Source organism: Saccopteryx bilineata, chromosome 2, assembly GCF_036850765.1.
Source record: "Saccopteryx bilineata isolate mSacBil1 chromosome 2, mSacBil1_pri_phased_curated, whole genome shotgun sequence".
Taxonomy (NCBI): domain Eukaryota; kingdom Metazoa; phylum Chordata; class Mammalia; order Chiroptera; family Emballonuridae; genus Saccopteryx; species Saccopteryx bilineata.
Window position 1 is genome coordinate 377653801 of NC_089491.1, and position 20128 is coordinate 377673928.

General features: G+C 48.7%; 1 protein-coding gene across 2 annotated transcripts in view; it reads left to right on the plus strand.

Moving 5' to 3' along the window:
• IGF2BP1 (insulin like growth factor 2 mRNA binding protein 1) overlaps positions 1 to 20128 on the plus strand; it is a 42676-nt gene that overhangs the window by 13772 nt on the left and 8776 nt on the right. The window contains exons 3-6 of one of the 2 annotated variants that reach the window (XM_066255501.1): positions 12446 to 12494; positions 13031 to 13082; positions 18111 to 18174; positions 19693 to 19974. In XM_066255501.1, the coding sequence (XP_066111598.1) occupies positions 12446 to 12494; positions 13031 to 13082; positions 18111 to 18174; positions 19693 to 19974 (447 nt within the window). The remainder of the gene's footprint in view (positions 1 to 12445; positions 12495 to 13030; positions 13083 to 18110; positions 18175 to 19692; positions 19975 to 20128) is intronic. The other variant, XM_066255502.1, reaches the window with a different exon arrangement.

Below are 20128 nucleotides of genomic sequence, written 5' to 3' on the forward strand. Positions count from 1 at the left end.
TTTTTGACTGATTCACACCGGATGGCTATTGTGTTGGCTGTTGTAATCTTTTTAAGGCAGTGATAGTCAACCTGGTCCCTACCGCCCACTAGTGTGCGTTCCAGCTTTCATGGTGGGCGGTAACGGAGCAACCAAAGTATAAATAAAAAGATATATTTAACTATAATAAGTTGTTTTATAAAGATTTATTCTGCCAAACTTAGCGAAAATCCGACATAAAGTACTTGGTAATAATTATTATATGCTTTAACTTGCTGTAACTCTGCTTTATAAATCCTATAAAGTAAAGTTACTTCCCTACTTTATAAATCACCATTACTGTGGAACCGGTGGGCAGTTAGAAAATTTTACTATTAACAGAGATACAAAAGTGGCTGGTAGGTACAAAAAGGTTGACTACCTCTGGTCTAAGGGAAGAGAGGTCCCTGCCCCTGACGAAACAGGTATCGCATGTTATAAAAATTGCTGCCCGCCACTTGAAAATAGCTGGTTTAGATGCTCAGATCTACCTCTTGTAGTTCTAGGTTGGTTCATAGGACAGTGTGGTGTAAAGAAGTATATACTTTGCAAACTCTAAAGTACTGTACAAATGTGAGTTATTAATAAGATTATCACTAGTTGATGACACCCAAAAGGGCAGACAAAGAAAGTGATTCTCACCCTCAGGGTGAATATGCTGTAGAGGTTCCCAGAACACTCTGGGAGGGTGGGTCTTTTCTCTCGAGGCCCGGATGGCCCCTTGTTCCGGTCCCCAGCCCAGCCCACTCTACTCCCAGGCCTAAGTTCCAGCCTTCTCAGTGGGAGGCCTCCAGGCCGTTCCTGCCTCCACCCGCAGCCCAGCCGAGGTCTCTAAGGAATGCTGCCTCCCGGGCCATTTTCCCCTCCAAGCTTCTGCGGCCCAGCTTCCAGCCCCCTACCCCCAGCCGGTTCCCACTTAAGTGCTTGCAGGCCTGTTTGCAGCGGGAAGCCCCCTCCCCCACAGGACCACCTCAGTCAAAGCCCTGACCACAGGGAGGTCGGGTCTGGATTTACTAAAGGACCCCGGAGGGGGAGCCTGCCTCCTTGCTGGCTGCCTGGCTCGCTGATGGGGTCGGGTTTCGGATGGTGGCTCTGGAGAGAGAGACAAAGGGCAAAGTCCTGGTCCCCACCCCCACCCGACAGCCCCCGGCGGGTGTCCCCTCCCCCTCCCGGCCCTGTGCGGGTAGCTCAGGGCCCCCAGGGCCCGGTGGGACCGGCTCAGAGCAAGTCAGGGGTACCCAGGGGATTCTGGTGGCAGAACATTCTAGACTGGTGGGGCCTCGCAGCAGAGGGGGGGCCCTGGGGGCATTCTCTTGTCTCCCTGAACTCTACGGACTGGGCCCACCCAGCGGCCGGGTGGGAGGGTGAGCTCTCAGTTTTCCCCGGGTTAGGTGAGAGAGGGACTGGGGGAAGGGGCCGCCCACGTGGGCACAGGCCTGCCGACGCCAGCCCAGCCGCTCAGCTGCTCAGACCTTCTCAATTGCCCGTTCATGAGGACTCCCCTCCTCCCCCCCAGCTGCCGCAGCCCTCCCCCACCCTCAGCTGCTGCAGCCCTTCCCTGGCACCTCTCTTTCTCCTCAGTTGCCCTGCCTGCTCCCACTTTCCACAGTGAAAGCTGTGCTCATGGCCTTTGGTTCCCTTGGCTGCTGGGACCTGTCCCCTGCTCCTGGCCAAGGATGGCTGACAACCATCTTGAAAGGTGCCATTAGTCCTCCTGGACTAGGGAGGGAGAGACCTCTACAGAAGAGGGCATTATGCTCGTGCTCCTGTCCAAAGCCAGGGCAGAAGGAGGGACGAGTATTCCTGTCCGAGGAGAGTGTTCTGATGAAGAACTCCCTCACTAGGAAGAACCAAGTATCAGCTTGCTGAAATTTCTGACCACCAACAGGTCTTTGGCAGCTGAAATGGAGATGGTGGATCTCTTGAAGTTGTTAATCTCATGTTGCAGGAACATGACTAGGGTGCCTTTCAACTAATAGGATATATTATTATTTTTATTTGTATACTGGGATACAGTCTCATCTTTTCTTGGGTAACATTAGATTCTAGGAATGAAGGTAAATCCCAGTGTTCCCCGTGTTTTTCTCAGTGCAGAGCTGTGCATTGCAGAAGACGTGGTCTAGAGAGGCTGATCTAATTTCCTTTTCCTGCTCCTGGGAGCTTCACGTTGGAATCCTTGCCTTCAGCTGGGCTCTCCAACCTTGCCATTCCCTCCTAGGAGACACTTGACCTTTTCCATTTTCCAGGCGTGCCCCATGCCGCTTAGCACTGGCTGTCACTTCATCCTTAGCCAGGTCCCTGGGCCTCAGAGTGCCAGGCCTTTTGGTTCTTAAGCTTTCTGGAGAGACGTCGACATCTCCACGAAGCAGGGATGAGAGCTAAACCAACATGTCTTGTGAGGCTAGGGCAGGAAGTGACCTTCCCAGCCCCTCTCACCTTTCCCTCAGTGGGAGCCTGTTAACCCCCCTCAGCTCCAGAGAAGATCCCAGAAACACTGGGCACCGCCATGCTCCCCCCTACCCTGGCCTGATTTAGTCAGGAAGGCTGCACTGCTCACATTTGGTCACCTCTTTCCCATTTGTTAGGTTTAGTCTGTGGTTTTTGCTGCATGCCTCCCACTCTCCACATTCCCGTTCCCCCCACCTCCCAGCGGAGGGCTCGCATGGCCGGCCCCCGCTCAGGTGAGAGGAAGACTCTGGGCAGAGAGAGCACAGTGGAGGGGAGGGAGTGACAGTTGGCCCAGGCAGACTTGGAATCTGTCTGGAAAGAGCTCCACTGACTCAGAGCTTCTGTTTTGGCTTCCTCTGGCACTGCCCAGATGGGCAAGAAAAAAAAAAAAAGAGTTTTTTTGTCAAACCACGTATTTCCGAGATGAGAGAATTGAGCCAAGTATCCATCCTTGGGGTTTGCTTGCTCTCTAACACCAGTTAGCGCCTTCCCACTCTGTGTCACACCGTTTCCTTGCCTGCCCCCAACCTACATGAAATTTTGTAAGATTGAAAATTACTCTTTTACCCTGCTAACAAATCTGACAGTCATCCAGCCGTATTATGGTGTAGTTAACTCTTCTGCAAGTTAAATCCTGTGCCCAAATTAGAGCCGCATGCAGTAAAAGCCAGTTGGCACGCACTTAGCCATACAGAATATGGGCATCTTTCCTGCTGCTGACATCGGGGCTCTACAGACTCTGCTGTGTTAACACTTCTTGTCAGAGAGAAAGTAGCAACGTTGGAGATGAGTATAAAACACTAGTCTAGGAGGAGAGCTCAATTCTAGTCCTCCCCAAAAGTTGCCAAGTCTCTTCCTTTTCTTGAGACTCAGTTTTTCCATCTGTAAAATGAGAGGGATTGCTTAGGACCCTTTCAGACTTGGGGCTTACAACTCTCCTGCCTCATTTGTATGAATCTGATTTCTTTCAGCTGGAACCTAGTTGCCAGGTTACTGTGTGTGTGTGTGTGTGTGTCTGTCTGTCTCCTTGGTCATGTGAGAATCCCAGTGGTATCTCCCCTTTCCTGACTCCAGGTAGACCAGGAGCATATCATTATTATTATTATTATTATTTAAACCGTTTATTTTTTAGTTTATTTGTTTTATAGATAGGAGAGAGAGAGAAGGAGGGGAGGAGCAGGAAGCATCAACTCCCGTATGTGCCTTGAACAGGCAAGCCCTGGGTTTCGAACTGGCGACCACAGCATTCCAGGTCAATGCTTTATCCACTGCGTCACCACAGGTCAGGCCCAGGAGCATATTAAATATGTAACAAGACCCTTCTAACTGGGAGGAAATAGGGTTCAGCCTGTAGTAGTTTTCTGTGGACTTACTTTTCCTTCCTGTGGGTCCCCAGCATTAGTGCAGGAGTTGGTGCACACGTGGGACAGTGCGTGTGTCACACATACAGGATTACAGATACATTCCAGTAGTGTCCCTGCCTTCAAGTCCCCTCCTACACTCTGGCGTTCTCCTTGTATCCGCTCTGCCGGGTTCCGCAACTTCCAGTTGGTCAGTGCTTTCTTTGCCCAGCCCTTACCATGTCCGTCAACTCACCGGGCGATCAACCTGCCTGCCTGTCTGGCTGCCCTGCCTCTGGATCAGCCTGGCACGGAGCCCTGGGCACCAGGCCAGCTCCTCCTCCCCTCCCCAACTCCACCTCCTTTCTCAGCTATTGCCACTCCTGGAGCGTGCCAGGTCCGCCCCCTTCAGCGGCTTTCCTGGACAATTATTTCTTCTCCACCTCTTCCCACTGTAGGGAGAAGGAGGCAGTCTGGGGTGTAAGGACTAGGTCAGTGGTGATCTTATGGAAATAGCAGAAGTTGGCACGTTAGGGCATCTTTTTTGTGTGACTTCCAGCTGGGCAAAACAACTGGGAAGGGAGCCAGCTTTGGGAGCGTGCTTCTAACCTCCTGTCAGCCTGTCAGCCGCGTGGGACTCCCTTCTCGAGGAGTCAGTGGGATCACCCACTTCTGAAGGGTTCTAGTGGACAGCCCACCTTCATGCCTCAGTTAACTTTGTCCATCCCCTTCTCCCATCCCAAACCAAACTGGGGTTCCCTGCTGGACCGCCAACTCCAGGAGAGCAGGTGGAGACACGCCTGTCTTCGTCACTCTAGGCCAGGGGTCCCCAAACTTTTTACACAAGGGAGCAGTTCACTGTCCCTCAGACCGTTGGAGGGCCGGACTATTAAAAAAACTGAACAAATCCCTATGCACACTGCACATATCTTATTTTAAAGTTAAAAAACAAAATGGGAACAAATACAATATTTAAAATAAAGAACAACTAAATTTAAATCAACAAGCTGACCAGTATTTCAATGGGAACTATGGGCCTGCTTTTGGCTAATGAGATGGTCAATGTCCGGTTCCATATTTGTCACTGCTAGCTTTAACAAGTGATTGACATCCGAAGCCCTGACACTTACGTCCGGTGTCACCGGAAGTAGTACTGTACGTGAGCTGCGCCACACATCTGCATCCTGTGCTCCTCTCACTGACCGCCAATGAAAGAGGTGCCCCCTTCTGGAAGTGCGGCTGGGGTGGATAAACGGCCTCAGGGGGCCGCATGTGGCCTGTGAGCCGTAGTTTGGGGACCCCTGCTCTAGGCTCTGCACTGTAACACAATCCAAGAGAAATCACTGGGAAATATATGTTAAGTGTAACTTACAATAACCACATTAAAAAAATTAATGTAAAATATTCAAAAATTAATTAAAAATTAAGTCAGGCCCTGGCCAGTTGGCTCAGCGGTAGAGCGTCGGCCTGGCGTGCGGGGGACCCAGGTTCGATTCCCGGCCAGGGCACATAGGAGAAGCGCCCATTTGCTTCTCCACCCCCACCCCCTCCTTCCTCTCTGTCTCTCTCTTCCCCTCCCGCAGCCAAGGCTCCATTGGAGCAAAGATGGCCCGGGTGCTGGGGATGGCTCCTTGGCCTTTGCCCCAGGCGCTAGAGTGACTCTGGTCGCGGCAGAGTGACGCCCCCTGGTGGGCAGAGCATTGCCCCTGGTGGGCGTGCCAGGTGGATCCTGGTTGGGCGCATGCGGGAGTCTGTCTGACTGTCTCTCCCTGTTTCCAGCTTCAGAAAAATACAAAAAAAAAAAAAAAGTCAAAAGATTTGTTCAACATATAATCACTACACAATGAGAGATATTAGCCTGATCTGTGGTGGTGCAGTGGATAGACTGTTGACCTGGAACACTTAGGTCACTGGTTTAAAACTCTAGGCTTGCCTGACCAGGTGGTGGCACAGTGGATAGAGCCTCCGACTGGGATGCGGAGGACCCAGGTTCGAGACCCCAAGGTCGCCAGCTGAGTACGGGCTCATCTGGTTTGAGAGGGGGGGGAAGCTCACCAGCTTGGACCCAAGGTCGCTGGCTTGAGCAAGGGGTTACTCGGTCTGCTGGAGCCTCACGGTCAAGGCACATATGAGAAAGCAATCATTGAACAACTAAGGTTTCACAACGAAAAAATTGATGATTTATGCTTCTCATCTCTTTCTGTTCCTGTCTGTCTGTCCCTATCTCTCTCTCTCTCTCTCTCTCTCTCTAATTCTCTCTGTGTCTCTGTAAAAAACAACAACCCTGGGCTTGCCTGGTCAAGGTACATATGGACGTTGATGCTTCCTGCTCCTTCTCTCCCCTCTCTAAAAGGAACAAATAAAATCTTAAAAAAAAGAGAGACAATAACAGTTAAAATGAAATAAAGTTAGAATTCAGTTCCTCCGTTGTAGTGTGGACATCACACAGGCCTAGTGCTTAGTAGGTGTCAAGAAAGTCTGGAATGAAGGACTCTAGCAGCTGGGCTCCAGAAACCCTGAGACAAGTCATGGTGTGCAGCTTTTTGATCAATGATTAGATTAAATGAGCATGGTATGTTTCTGCAGGTTTGAAATGTCTTACTTAGTTGTTTAATCATTTCCAATATCCAAGCCGTAACCCCCACCCCCAATGAAGCTTCAGTTTCTAATTGCCTTGGGCTAATTTATTCTCTCCAGGCCTGTAGGTTTGAGTGAAGATTGGATATCATTGGGGACAAAGTTAAATGTGTAGATCTGTGGGAGGGTGTCAACTTTATTATGGATGAATTCCAAAGTCTTCATTAACTCCTGAAATTTTGATATTATGTGGAGAGTGAACATGTTTTCTAATGGGAACCAAGTCTCAAAAGAAAGATTTTTTAAAATTTTATTTTATTTTTTAATTTTTTTTTGGCAGAGATAGAGTCAGAGAGAGGGACAGTCAGAGATAGACAGGAAGGGAGAGAGATGAGAAACATGAATTCTTCATTGCGGCTCCTTAGTTGTTCATTGATTGATTTCTCATATGTGCCTTGACCGTGAGGCTATAGCACACCGAGTGACCCCTTGCTCGAGCCAGTGACCTTGGGCTCAAGCTGGTGAGCTTTGCTCAAACCAGATGAGCCCGCGCTCAAGCTGGTGACCTCGGGGTCTTGAACCTGGGTCCTCCACATTCCAGTCCGACACTCTGTCCACTGCGCCACCGCCTGGTCAGGCTCAAAAGAAAGGTTTTAAACCACGCACTGAGACAGACCACCAGGGCACGGAAAATCCCTCTAATTAAGGATGTAGGTGGACAGGAATCAGCGGCACGCAGGATCCTGTAAAATGGACTAACCCTTATCCTTATTTCCCAGATGTAAGAAACTGAAGTCCAGGGAGTTGAAGGTTCACTTGCCGAAGGCCGCACAGCCTGCAAAGCAGAGAGAATCACTCTGGGGGAGGGGGGTGGTGAGGGACCTAATCTGGAGGTCCCAGTTTAATCCCAGCCCTCTGTGGAGATGAAAGTCCAGGTTTGACTCACAGTAGGGGCCTCTGGGGATTGGGGCCTCAAATTTAACAAGATTTCCAAAACCTCCTACTGCCTCTGGACTGGCTTGCTCCCTCCTGGTTTAAAGGAACTCCTTCTAGGGAGGGGTGAGGCCGTCTTCAGAATTGAACATGGCACCGTCCCCTCTGGGAATGGGGGTGGAAAGAGGATGACGCAGGTTTGCAAAGGATTGGGGGAGAAAACCGTCCCCGGGGCAGTTTTCAGCCCTCCTCACTTCCCGGAGACCTCCTTCACTGTCCTAGTCAGTGTGCCTTGTGAGAAGGGTCCCCACTGGACCGCTGGCCCCGTACTTTGCCTGCCCTGAGCAAGCACCTATAAAACAGCAGTAGGAAAACCTCATTAGGCCTGACCTGTGGTGGCACAGTGGATAAAGCGTCGACCTGGAAATGCTGAGGTTGCCGGTTCGAAACCCTGGGCTTGCCTGGTCAAGGCACATATGGGAGTTGATACTTCCAGCTCCTCCCCCCTTCTCTCTCTCTCTCTCTCTCTCTCCTCTCTAAAATGAATAAATAAAATAAAATAAAAATTAAAAAAAAAAAAAAAAAAAGGAAAACCTCATTAGCTTAGACCCAGAAATTTGGAACTTTTAATGACTTCAGAACCAGGTGAGCTAGAAGAATCTTTTTACCAAAAACCCTTTTACTATGCAAAAAGAGTAAGCATTAAAAAAGTGGAGAGGAGCCTGACCAGGTGGTGGCGCAGTGGATAGAGCGTCGGACTGGGATGCGGAAGGACCCAGGTTCGAGACCCCGAGGTCGCCAGCTTGAGCGCGGGCTCATCTGGTTTGAGCAAAGAGCTCACCAGCTTGGACCCAAGGTCGCTGGCTCCAGCAGGGGGTTACTCGGTCTGCTGAAGGCCCACGGTCAAGGCACATGTGAGAAAGCAATCAATGAACAACTAAGAAGTCGCAACGCACAACGAGAAACTGATGATTGATGCTTCTCATCTCTCTCTCCGTTCCTGTCTGTCTGTCCCTGTCTATCTCTGCCTCTGTAAAAAAAAAAAAAAAAAAAAAAAAAAGTGGAGAGGATAATGTAATGAATCCCATGTACCTGTCACCTAGCTTTAAAAATTACTAGTATATATTTAATATGCTTTCATTTATCCTGTCCCCCTGAAATCCTAGACATGCCATTTCATCTGCAACTACTGTATTTCAGTGTGTTTCTAAAATGGAGGAACTTTATTGGGGTGGCGAACACACAATACAACATTCAATATGATGTATTATATGGAATTGTGCACCTGAAACCCGTCTAATTTTATTAACCAATGTTATCCCAATGTATTCAGTTAAAAAATAAAGTGTGAGAACTTTGAAGATCACTCAGTTTTTAAGTTTAATTTTAACAGAGCATTTGAGGTCTTGTTCTTGGCATATGTCACCATTTGTCTCAGATAAACTGATAAAGGTTAAAACACATAGCAATATTGTCAAATACCCTGTCAACGTTCAATATGCCATTGAGTCACCTTTCAACTGGAAATGTGCTGGGAATGAATTTACTAGAATCTAGATTAAGGTGGGATGTTCTGAGCAGCACTCACTGGGCCCACTGTTCACTTTGTTGTATGAACTCTGAATCTTTTAAATTTGTTCTCAAGCCAAGCATGACTATATTTTGGCAAAGGCCTTCTGTGTCCTTTATGCCATCAAAAAGGCAGCAGAGGGGACCCAAAGAACCTAAAATGAGACAGGCTTTGGGTTCAGATCCTGGTTCTGACTCTGGCTCTGGCTGGCTCTTCGTGGTTGTGTGCTTGGCAGGTACTCAGCTTCCCAGTGTCAGGGTCCTGGTCTGTAAGGTGGAGCTGGAGTAAGTCTAACGAGAGGCTTAGATAAGGTGCCGAGTGTCTGAGTCTGGCATCTGGTCAGCGAGAACTCCCCGCCATGCTTCCGGGTGCCCAGCTCCTGCACTTCCTGAATCTCATTTTCCTACTTAGTAGCTCCTGCCTGTGCGGTCGCGTGGATGCTGTCCTCCTCTGGTCTCGCTTGGAACCTGCCCTGGGCTTGAGAAGAAGGGTGTCTTGGTCCCTGTGGCCTTCAGGCCCCATGCTTGTCCCCTGTGTTAGTGGGTCCGCTGTGTTAGTGGGTCCCCTGTGCTTGCTCTGTCTCTGGGGAGCAGCCCCAGGGCCCAGGAACTGCCCTGCAGGTCAGGGCAGGCAAAGAGGTCAGAAGAAGATACAGGGTGTTGGCACCCAGGGAAATAATTATGCTGTGCAATCCTTTGCTTTGCCTGAGGCTAGTGGCTTCATTCTTTCACTCAACAGGTTTATCAGCTGGGGGGTGTGTGGCTAGGTGGGGGTAGTTCCCAAACTCCAGGACTTCTCTTGCTTTTTCTGAACAATGGATATTGGGGTTCAGACTGGGCTCAGTATAGTGCCGCATTTATCACGTGTAGAGCAAAGGTATCGCTCAACTCCAGTGGAAGCTGATCCCACAGGGGTGCTGGAGCAGGTCCATTTATTTATTTATTGATTTAGTGACAGAGGGACAGTTAGGGACAGACAGGAAGGGGGGAGAGAGGGGAAAAGCATCAATTCCTTGTGTGGCACCTGATTTGTTCATTGATTGCTTTCTCATATGTGCCTTGGCGGGGGCTACAGCTGAGTGAGTGATCCCTTGCTCAAGCCAGCGACCATGGGGTCATGTCTGCGGTCCCACTCTCAAGCCAGTGACCTCAGTGTTTTGAACCTGGGTCCTCTGTGTTTCAGTCCGACGTTCTGTCCACTGCGCCACCGCCTGGTCAGATGGGGAGGGTCCCATTAGTTGTCAGTGAGAGATGGTTGGGGAGTGGGGATGGGACTCGAGGCTGTGGTATTTCCTACTATTTCTCCACCAGCACAAAAGACTTCACTATTTTACTATCACTGCAAACTGCTTATTGTCAGCAGTGCCTTCCTGCCTCTCCAGGCTTGTCTGGACCCCTGCAGGCTCCTGAGGCCTGGGACAGGGAATGCGCACCCTGCCATGGTAGGCATCCTCCTTTAAGTCCTTAAAAAGCCCCGCCTGTCAGTTTCCACAGGAGGAAATAGGTACTGGGCAGAGACCTAAGCAGGGCCTGAGCCTCCACCTCGTCTCCGCAGCCCTCAGCACACTGCCTTGCCCAGCTGCAACCATAAGTGTTTGTCATTTGAATGGGTTACCCAGAGGTCTGGGGAAGAGAGTGGCGTGCCCATATAGTTCCCTACATCACCCCATGTGCTTTGGGCCTGAAAAACTCTTCATGTCTGCCTTCTCTTTTTGTCAGGGTTGGGGGCTTTGTTGAAAGGGGCTTTGGAGGCCCAAAAGGGCCCAGGGTGGGCTCCCAGGGCCGGTGCGTGCCCGGAGGGCTGGTGGAGGGAGGGCTACAGGATGGTTTTTCCTTCATTGGTTGGGTGGCCTTGCCTTCCGCCCCTCCTTCTCCTGGAACATTCCACACATTCCAGACTGCCATTGCTTTCAGGATATGGATTAACATCCTGAGCAGATATTTGATTTCACCACCCATCCCCTCTCCACCCTGAAAAGAAAGCCCCTAAAACCTAAGAGTTTGAAGTAGGAGGAGGGTATTTTTGACCTTTGACCCGAGATTATACTAAGGCGCTATTCAAACTGAACCACTGCACTGGGATTGCTTTAGTCAGACAGCCCAGGCCTCCCTCTGCTTTATCCAGAAGTTTCTCTGAGGGAGGTCCTGGGCTTGGGTGACCCTTGGCATAGGCGTTAAGCTGGACCAGTGTTCTCGGTCTTCCAGCGGTATAATCATTTCGTCCTCAGTTCTCCCACAGTTTGACTTGCATTGTAAGGGGTCCTGCGTTTTCTCTGTCTGTCTGGTCCCCAGATGAGTCTTACGGGCAGTCTCTCAGAAAGGAGGATGCTGTGCTCTCCCGCTTGGCCAGTGAGTTGTCACAAGAAGGTGGCCTGCTCAGACCAGCCCCCAATCGGGGCAGTGTGAGGGCTAGAACTGGACTTTCTTGCTTCCTAGTCCAGTTTTTCCTCATACCACTAGAATTTCATTGGATTGTGTCCCTGAACTAAGATTTTGTCATCGGGGATAGGCAAAGACTAATGACAATTGACTGATAGAGACAAGTTAATTAAAATGGTCTAAGCCCAGGGATTAAGGCATCGATTTGGATGGCAACCAACTTCCCTGGGAGTCAACCTTGAACCTCAGGGAAAATTTCCTCAGGGAGATTGATCTTTTTAAGAGGCACTTGGAAGACGGGAAGGAGAAAACGTAGTTGAGTGGGAGTTGGGAAGGAAGGTGGTGGTCAGAATGCTAGGTTGTGTGTGTGTTCACACTCCCACCTTAGTATTCACACATGCGCCTGTTATTACACTCGAAGTACTTACTCTAAGCCCTTTGCTAAGCTGTTTATAATATTATCTAACATTACCTTATATACCACCCCTTGAATAGGTATTATCCCTGTTTTATAAAGGCGGAAACAAAGCTTCAAAGGAGTTAAGTAATCTTTTGAAAGATCAGTGCTAACAAGTGGAGCCCAGCTTTAAATTCATACCTGCACAAAGCGCTTCACCTGCCCCGCTATTATCCGGCTGCTGTTTGTTTGCATACACGGCTCCCCTAATAAACCAGGCACCTTGAGGCCAGGCGCTTCACCTGCTTTGTTTGTGGCTGCGTCCCCAGCATCTAGAACAAAAGTCCAGCATGAAGTAGGCACTAATTAAATAGGTATCAGGTTAATGAGTGTCTTATATAGCTTTGTGTTTCTAGTGCCTGAAACACAGTGGACGGTAATAGATGGTTACTGAATAAAAGTTTCTCTAGTGGGAAACCCGAGTAGAGAGACCAACAAAGCAGATGTGATTTTTTAGGGGATAATGTTACCGCAGTGCTTAGGGCATCTGATTTGTGTTTTCCTATCTGGTATCACTGATAAAAATTTTGCTCTCTAAAAGTGAGGCGCACCCCCCTATGCCAAATCCCTGTTCCCAAAGTTTATCATTTTTAGACTTTTAAAACTTTGATGTTGAGTAGAAGGTCAGGAGATAGACTGGGACGAGGATTCAAAACTGCAAAGTAACAGTCCTCTAAAGCATTCAGAGCCGTCACTAACCCTGCCATGTTTCCTCTAATTTCAGGAGTCGGAAAATTCAGATCCGAAATATTCCGCCCCAGCTTCGATGGGAAGTAAGTGATTGGGGTAACTCTCAGTGGCGTGGGGTAGTGGAGATTGGGTTGGACGTCTGGGTCAGCCGGAGTTTGGCAGAGATGACTGGGGAGGTTTTTGGTGTTCGGTTGGGGCTAGGCCAGGAGTGCTGAAGGGAAGTTGGTTGGGTCTCACCCTTAACCTAAGACTACCAGTGTTGGTTAGTCTTTTGAACTTTTGTCCTTCTAGTGAAGACAGTGGAAGGGTGTCCCCGTGAACCTTAAACTTAGTGATGGCAGAAGCTGATTTAGGGTCCCTGGTCTGCTGCTTAAAAAGGCCCTTAAATCCCTCTTTGAGTGCAAGTACATTTCTACAAAGACCCCCCCCCCCCCCCCCCCCCCCCCGTCACCACCAGCGTTAGTACCCCAGAAGGAGAAACTGAGCAGGTAATGATGCTCAGTCCCCACGCAGTCTCTGCCTGTGCCCCAGTGCTTTAGGATGAGGGCTCTCCAGTGGCCAACCTCGTGCTAGTGCCTGGGATGCTCAGAGCAGCCTTCCTCCTTTCCCATGCTCCTAGGTCCTGGACAGCCTGCTCGCTCAGTACGGAACAGTAGAAAACTGTGAACAAGGTAAGAGTGTGTAGAACGGGGGATGGAGGACTTTGGGGATCAGCGCTCTCTCATTTTCCATGAACAAATCTACCTGACTTACCAAAAGAAGACAGACAGACTGTGGTGTAGAGGGAGACACAGTGGACTAGGGGCCTGGATGTGTGGTCTCAACTTGGTTGTTCTGCTCTTCTGCTTATCTGGGAGCAGGTTTCTCTCTTCAGTGAGAGACATGAACAGAATCACTCATTGACGTAGGGTCCCCAGGCTGCTTAGGGGTCAGCCAATGTAGAAATCTTAAAACTTTTATTTTTTATTATTATTATTATTATTATTATTTGTATTTTACCGAAGTTAGAACTGGGGAGGCAGACTCCTGCATGCGCCCGACCGGGATCCACTTGCATGCCCACCAGGGGGCGATGCTCTGCCCATCTGGGGTGTTGCTCTGTTGTGACCCGAGCCATTCTGGCACCTGAGGCAGAGACCATGGAGCCATCCTCAGAGCCCGGGCCAACTCTGCTCCAATGGAGCTTTGGCTGTGGGATGGGAAGAGAGAGATAAAGAAGGGGAAAGAGTGGAGAAGCTGATGGGCACTAATCCTGTGTACCCTGGCCGGAAATTGAACCCGGGACTTCCATAGGCCATGCTGACGTTCTACCACTGAGCCAACCAGCGAGGGCAAAATTTTTACTTATTAAAATTTTTTATTGATTAGTTTTTAGAGAGAGAGAGAAAAAAACATTGATTTGTATTTGTTCCATTTATTTATGCATTCATTGGTTGATTTTTTTTCTTATAATACACATTTAAAAAAATATTTATTTATTTTTTACAGAGACAGAGTGAGTCAGAGAGAGGGATAGACAGGGACAGACAGGAACAGAGAGAGATGAGAAGGATCAATCATTAGTTTTTCATTGCGCGTTGCAACACCTTAGTTGTTCATTGATTGCTTTCTCATATGTGCCTTGACCACTGGCCTTCAGCAGACTGAATAACCCCTTGCTGGAGCCAGCGACCTTGGGTTCAAGTTGGTGGGCTTTTTGCTCAAACCAGATGAGCCCACGCTCAAGCTGGCGACCTCGGGGTTCTCAAACCTGGGTCCTCTGCATCCCAGTCCGACGCTCTATCCATTGCACCACCGCCTGGTCAGGCCATTGGTTGATTCTTGTGTGTGCCTTGACCCAGGATTGAACTCACAACCTTGGTGTATCAGAAAGACACTCAAAACAACTGAACTACCAGGCCAGGGATCTTAAGATTTTAGAAATAGTTTTAAGAATAAAAATTGTGCATTAATCCTGGGTAAGTCTGCAACCCTTTTACTTTAAAAGCATTCAATTCTTTGTGTTTGGCTGGGATAATCAACTGGTTGTCTCGTTTTTTGTTTGTTTGTTTTTTGTTTTTGTATTTTTCTGGAGTGCCCTACCGGGATCCACCCGGCATGCCCACCAGGCGGCGATGCTCTGCCCATCTGGGCGTCCCTCTGTTGCAACCAGAGCCATTCTAGCGCCTGAGGCAAAGGCCACAGAGCCATCCTCAGCGCCCGGGCCAACCTTGCTCCAGTGGAGCCTTGGCTGTGGGAGGGGAAGAGAGAGACAGAGGAAGGAGAGGGGGAGGGGCGGAGAGGCAGATAGATGGGCGCCTCTCCTGTGTGCCCTGGCCGGGAATCGAACCCGGGACTCCTGCACGCCAGGCCGACTCTCTACCACTGAGCCAACCGGCCAGGGGCTGTCTGTCTCATTTTTTATGTCAGCTACATGTCTGGTCAATGGGAAAAAAAGCAGAGGATTTATTATTTCATTACATGTTGATTGCAGGCAAAATCAAGAGTGGGCCTACGGCAGGAGAAATAAAGAATTCTAAATCATAAAAAATTTGCTATGATTTTTAAGGTCTCTTCGTTGCTTAAGATTACAAATATTGCCTGACCTGTGGTGATGCAGTGGATAAAGTGTTGACCTGGAACTCTGAGGTCGCTGGTTCGAAATCCCGGGCTTCCCTGGTCAAGGCACATTATGGGAGTTGATCTATCTTTCTTTCTCTCTCTCTTTCTCTCTTTCTTTCTCTTTCTTTCTTTCTTTCTTTCTTTCTTTCTTTCTTTCTTTCTTTCTTTCTTTCTTTCTTTCTTTCTTTCTTTCCTTCCTTCCTTCCTTCCTTCCTTCCTTCCTTCCTTCCTTCCTTCCTTCCTTCCTTCCTTCTCTCTCTCTTTCTCTCTCTCTTTCCCTCCCTCCCTCCCTCCCTCCTCTTCCTTTCTTTCTCTTTCTCTCTCTCTTCTTCTCTCCCCCTCTCCTCTCTAAAATGAATAAATGAAGTTTTTTAAAAAAAGATTTCTTCTTTTTTTTTTTGTATTTTTTTGAAGCTGGAAATGGGGAGAGACAGTGAGACAGACTCCCGCATGTGCCCGACCGGGATCCACCTGGCACGCCCACCAGGGGTGACGCTCTGCCCACCAGGGGGCGATGCTCTGCCCCTCCGGGGCGTTGCTCTGCCGCGACCAGAGCCACTCTAGCGCCTGGGGCAGAGGCCAAGGAGCCATCCCCAGTGCCCGGGCCATCTTTGCTCCAATGGAGCCTTGGCTGCGGGAGGGGAAGAGAGAGACAGAGAGGAAAGGAGGGGGGGGGTGGAGAAGCAAATGGGCGCTTCTCCTGTGTGCCCTGGCTGGGAATCGAACCCGGGTCCCCCGCACGCCAGGCCAACGCTCTACCGCTGAGCCAACCGGCCAGGGCCAAAAAAAGATTTCTTATAAAGAGATTACAAATTATTTTCATAGAAAATGTACTAAAATCAAATAGAGTAGTTTAGGTTGGATATAAGGTAGAGAGCTTGATCATTAGGTAGACATGATACAGTTTGAGTTTGTAGATCCTGTGAGAAACCTAGATAATCACACAGTCAAGATTTAAATATTCATCTCTAAATTTTTCATGGAAAGGGCAGGCTATAAATCATAAATGATTAAAATATGTGCCTACTTGAAGGTACAGTGCTGAATCATTCAAACAGGTTCTCCTGCTCCAATCCTACAGCTTGCCTTTTATCGTCATAAATGCCAGGACACAGTTGACGCACTGATAACCATTGCCCAGTACTGTTCACAGCTTAGACTGATGACTGAGTTGCTGTTGAACAAGCAGTAAGATTGAGCAGTGGCTTAGGAACGTATGCTGAGTCTCGTTGGGAGGCCTAGCAGGAGTCAGCACTGGTGTTACGTCTCTCCAGGACCTATCAGGGAGCTCCAGCGTCGTGTCTGGAGGGATACCTGTTACCTGGAGAGAGCAGAATGAGAAACATTTTTTAATTGATTGGCTTTAAGGGAGAGGAAAGGAGAGACAAGGATTGAGAGAGAAACATTTCATTTGGAGCTCCACCTAGCTGTGCATTCATTGGTCACTTTCCATATGTGCCCTGACCAGGGCTCAAACCCCCAATCTTGGTGTTTCTGGTCAGTGCTCTAAACTGACTGAGCTAACCTGCCAGGGCCCATAATGGGAAACTCTTCAAGTTGTTGAACAAGAGAGTCCCAAGGTCTGTTCAAATGTCACTTTTTAAGCTAAGTTTCTTTAGAATTGGTTTATTTTTTTATTTTTTATTTATTTTTCAGAGATAGTCAGAGAGGGATAGATAGTCACAGACCGACAGGAACGGAAAGAGATGAGAAGCATCAATCATTAGTTTTCGTTGCGACACCTTAGTTCATTGATTGCTTTCTCATATGTGCCTTGACCTCGGCCTTTAGCAGACTGAGTAACCCCTTGCTCAAGCCAGCGACCTTGGGTCCAAGCTGGTGAGCTTTGCTCAAACCAGGTGAGCCCGTGCTCAAGTGGGCGACCTCGGGGGTCTTGAACCTGGGTCCTCTGCATCTCAGTCCAATGCTCCATCCACTGCACCATTGCCTGGTCAGGCTAGAATTGATTTATTTTTGTCTCCCTGCTAGAATGTAAGTTTCATGCAGTCAGTGGTTTCTTTCAGTGCTGAATTTTCATCAACTAGAAAATTATTCCTGCAGAATCTTCCTCAGCACTGAGGTGGGAGAGCTCTAGTGATGAAGGCCAAAAGGGTTGAGTGGTCTGCTTCAGGTTTTGTGGCCAGAACTGCCTTTTCTCGGTGTTTTAGGGGCAGAGGCTTGACTTCTGTCTGTGTCTTCCACCCCAGGGTTGATCAAGCTCAGGGGAACCCAGAATCAGAGGACAGTGGTGCATATGACAGAGGTTAATTTTATTAATTTAAAATGAGAAATATCTACCCAGATTGGCTAAAATTCTAACGTCCAACCCATTGTTCCTCCCTGTAGGAAATATATGGTAATCAAATGAAAGTCAAAGGGCTGCTTATGACAGTGTGATGGGATTAGTGGGAGGTGTCCTGAGTTTATGGTGCCCTGTCTGCAGGCATTTCCACCATCAGGATACTTGGGAGTGCTCAGGAAATCCTTTCCCCTGGAAAAGATGCAGACATTTTCATCCCCTCTCTAGACACTGCGGCAGCCACTCCCGTCAACCTATTTAGCTGGGTCGCGATACACGTACATTTGATCTGTGTATTCCTGGGGATGGTTAGGTCTCTAAAATGGATTTGGGTATTCCCCAGATTGCCGCAACCATATCTGTACAGACCAGTTCTTGGGATGTTTACTTCTATAAATTGTTAATCTCAGCTTGTGTTGATTTTTAACTAGTTTAACTTTCCAAGGGTAAATGTATCTCTCTGGCTGGGTGTGGGCGTGTGCACACTCCTGGGCTTCTGACCTGCTGCCTCATTGCTGATATATTGACTGCATCCTTTTGTATACTCAGCTCTCTTGGAGGCTGGGAAGGGAAATCAAAGGAAGACATAGAAAAGACAGTGCAAGAAAGTGAATTTAAATTTTCTAGGCCTGAAGGGGGACTGTTTTGCCTTGTTATACAAGTATTTCATAAGCTGCAAGTGATCTGTTACATGCCTGTACCTCACAGTATGTAAGAACGGGCTTTTAGCAGGCAGGATTCCTTGGTGTCATCTCCAGATTTCATTGTTCTAACCCTGGCCTCTGTTTTGCTCCCTCAGTGAACACGGAGAGTGAGACGGCAGTGGTGAATGTCACCTATTCCAACCGGGAACAGACCAGGCAGTGAGTGGGCTGGAAGGGGTTTTGTGGGAGTGTTGCTGGGTTATTGGTTCAGGAATCTGAAAGGTTCAGTAACTTATGAAGATTGACAGTAAATAGTTTGAAAGGGAGGGACCCAAAGGGAGGGAAGGTGAGAACTTCAGGGCTTTGCTGTGTTGATAGCGCCATCTAGTGATAGTGAGGAGGAACTGCAACTGCTATATGCATTTATTTTGAAAAGATGCATTAACCTTAGGATGTGGTGGAGCAGACATTTTATTGCAGTGAATGCCATGAGCCCAGTTTATGCTGCTAGAGGCCTTTCAGCCCTTTTATACCCACATTGTAGAGCTCATTATCCCTTTGGTTAAGCAGTTAACACTTCTCACTCACTGGTACTGATGGAATGTAGATGTTACACATTTACCCTAATGCCTGTATCAACTATGTTACATACAGGCCTTTTGCTATGTTTACTGTTGATGGCTTTTCTGCGTCATCATGCTGACTCTATCCTTTGTATTTCCTCCAACTTAGGCCACACTGTAAGGTCCTGTGGCTTCCTCAGATCCCATTTTACTTTAAATGTCTTGTGGGCTCAGAGTTTTCTGGAAGCTCTTACTGCCCCTTGTGGCCAATCTGTGGTGTTTAGCTTAGCTTTAAAGATCATGTCAACACTTGCTCTCTTCCCCGGTTGTGGCCTTGTTTACATTTCTAGCTAGTGACAGGTTTGGGGGTGGTTGGGACTTGGCCCTTCCTTTGGTGTTACTCAGCCGTTGTGTGGCCACCCCAGATAGACTCAAACTCCCACTTCCATGTGGTAAGCAAGCCACTCAGTCTCCAGCTCTTAGCTATTTTCTATGTAATTTCTTTAAACATAGAAGGTGCCAGACTCAATAGATATAAAAAGGAGTTCCTTATGAATGATACGCAATCTTCATGTGACTCACATAGTAGGTGTTTTTGGTGAAATTGACAAGTTAATCCCAAAATTAAGTGGGAATAACTAATTTATGTTTCTTTTCCTACCCTCCCTTTTTTTTTTTTTAACTTGAGAGGAGGTGAGATACTGAGACAGATTCCCACATGTGCCCTGATTGGGATCCCCCCGGCAACCCCTATCTGGGGTCAATGCTCAAATCAGCTGAGCTCTCCTCAGCGCCCCAGGCTGATGCTCGAACTAGTCAAGCCACTGATTGCGAGAGGGGAAGAGAGAGACAGGAGGAGGAGAAGGAGGGAGAAGAGAAGCATGTGGTTGCTTCTCCTGTGTGCACTGACTGGGGCTCGAACCCAGGATCTCTGTACACCGGGCTGATGCTCTATCCATTGAGCAAACTGGCCAGGGCCATGTTTCCTTTTGATGTTTTATGCCATTTAGATTGTGGAAGGTTCTTTAAGGTGGAGGTGGGAGTTGTGGGCAGGTGGTCAGACTCTTTCTTAAGTGTGTTCTGTGCTGTGATCCAGTAGAGTGCTTTCCCCTTGGAGGGCATTTTGTTTTGTTGGCACGGGTTGGAGTGACCAGTAGATTCTCTCTGTCCCCAGAGCCATCATGAAGCTGAATGGCCACCAGCTGGAGAACCATGCCTTGAAGGTGTCCTATATTCCCGATGACCAGATAGCACAGGGTCCTGAGAACGGGCGCCGAGGCGGCTTTGGTTCTCGGGGTCAGCCTCGACAGGGCTCACCTGTGGCAGCGGGAGCCCCGGCCAAGCAGCAGCAAGTCGATATCCCCCTGCGCCTTCTGGTGCCCACCCAGTATGTGGGCGCCATCATTGGCAAGGAGGGTGCCACCATCCGCAATATCACAAAACAGACCCAGTCCAAGTGAGTCTTGGCTGTTGGGGGCTGAGATGGGTACCAGGAAATAGGGGTTGGTACCTGGAGGGGGGTGCCCCCTGGAAGCACACTGAGGGGTGTCAGTAGGAAACGTTGCCTGGAATATGTTCCTTCTTTTCCGTTCAGGAGTCCCTGCTTTTAA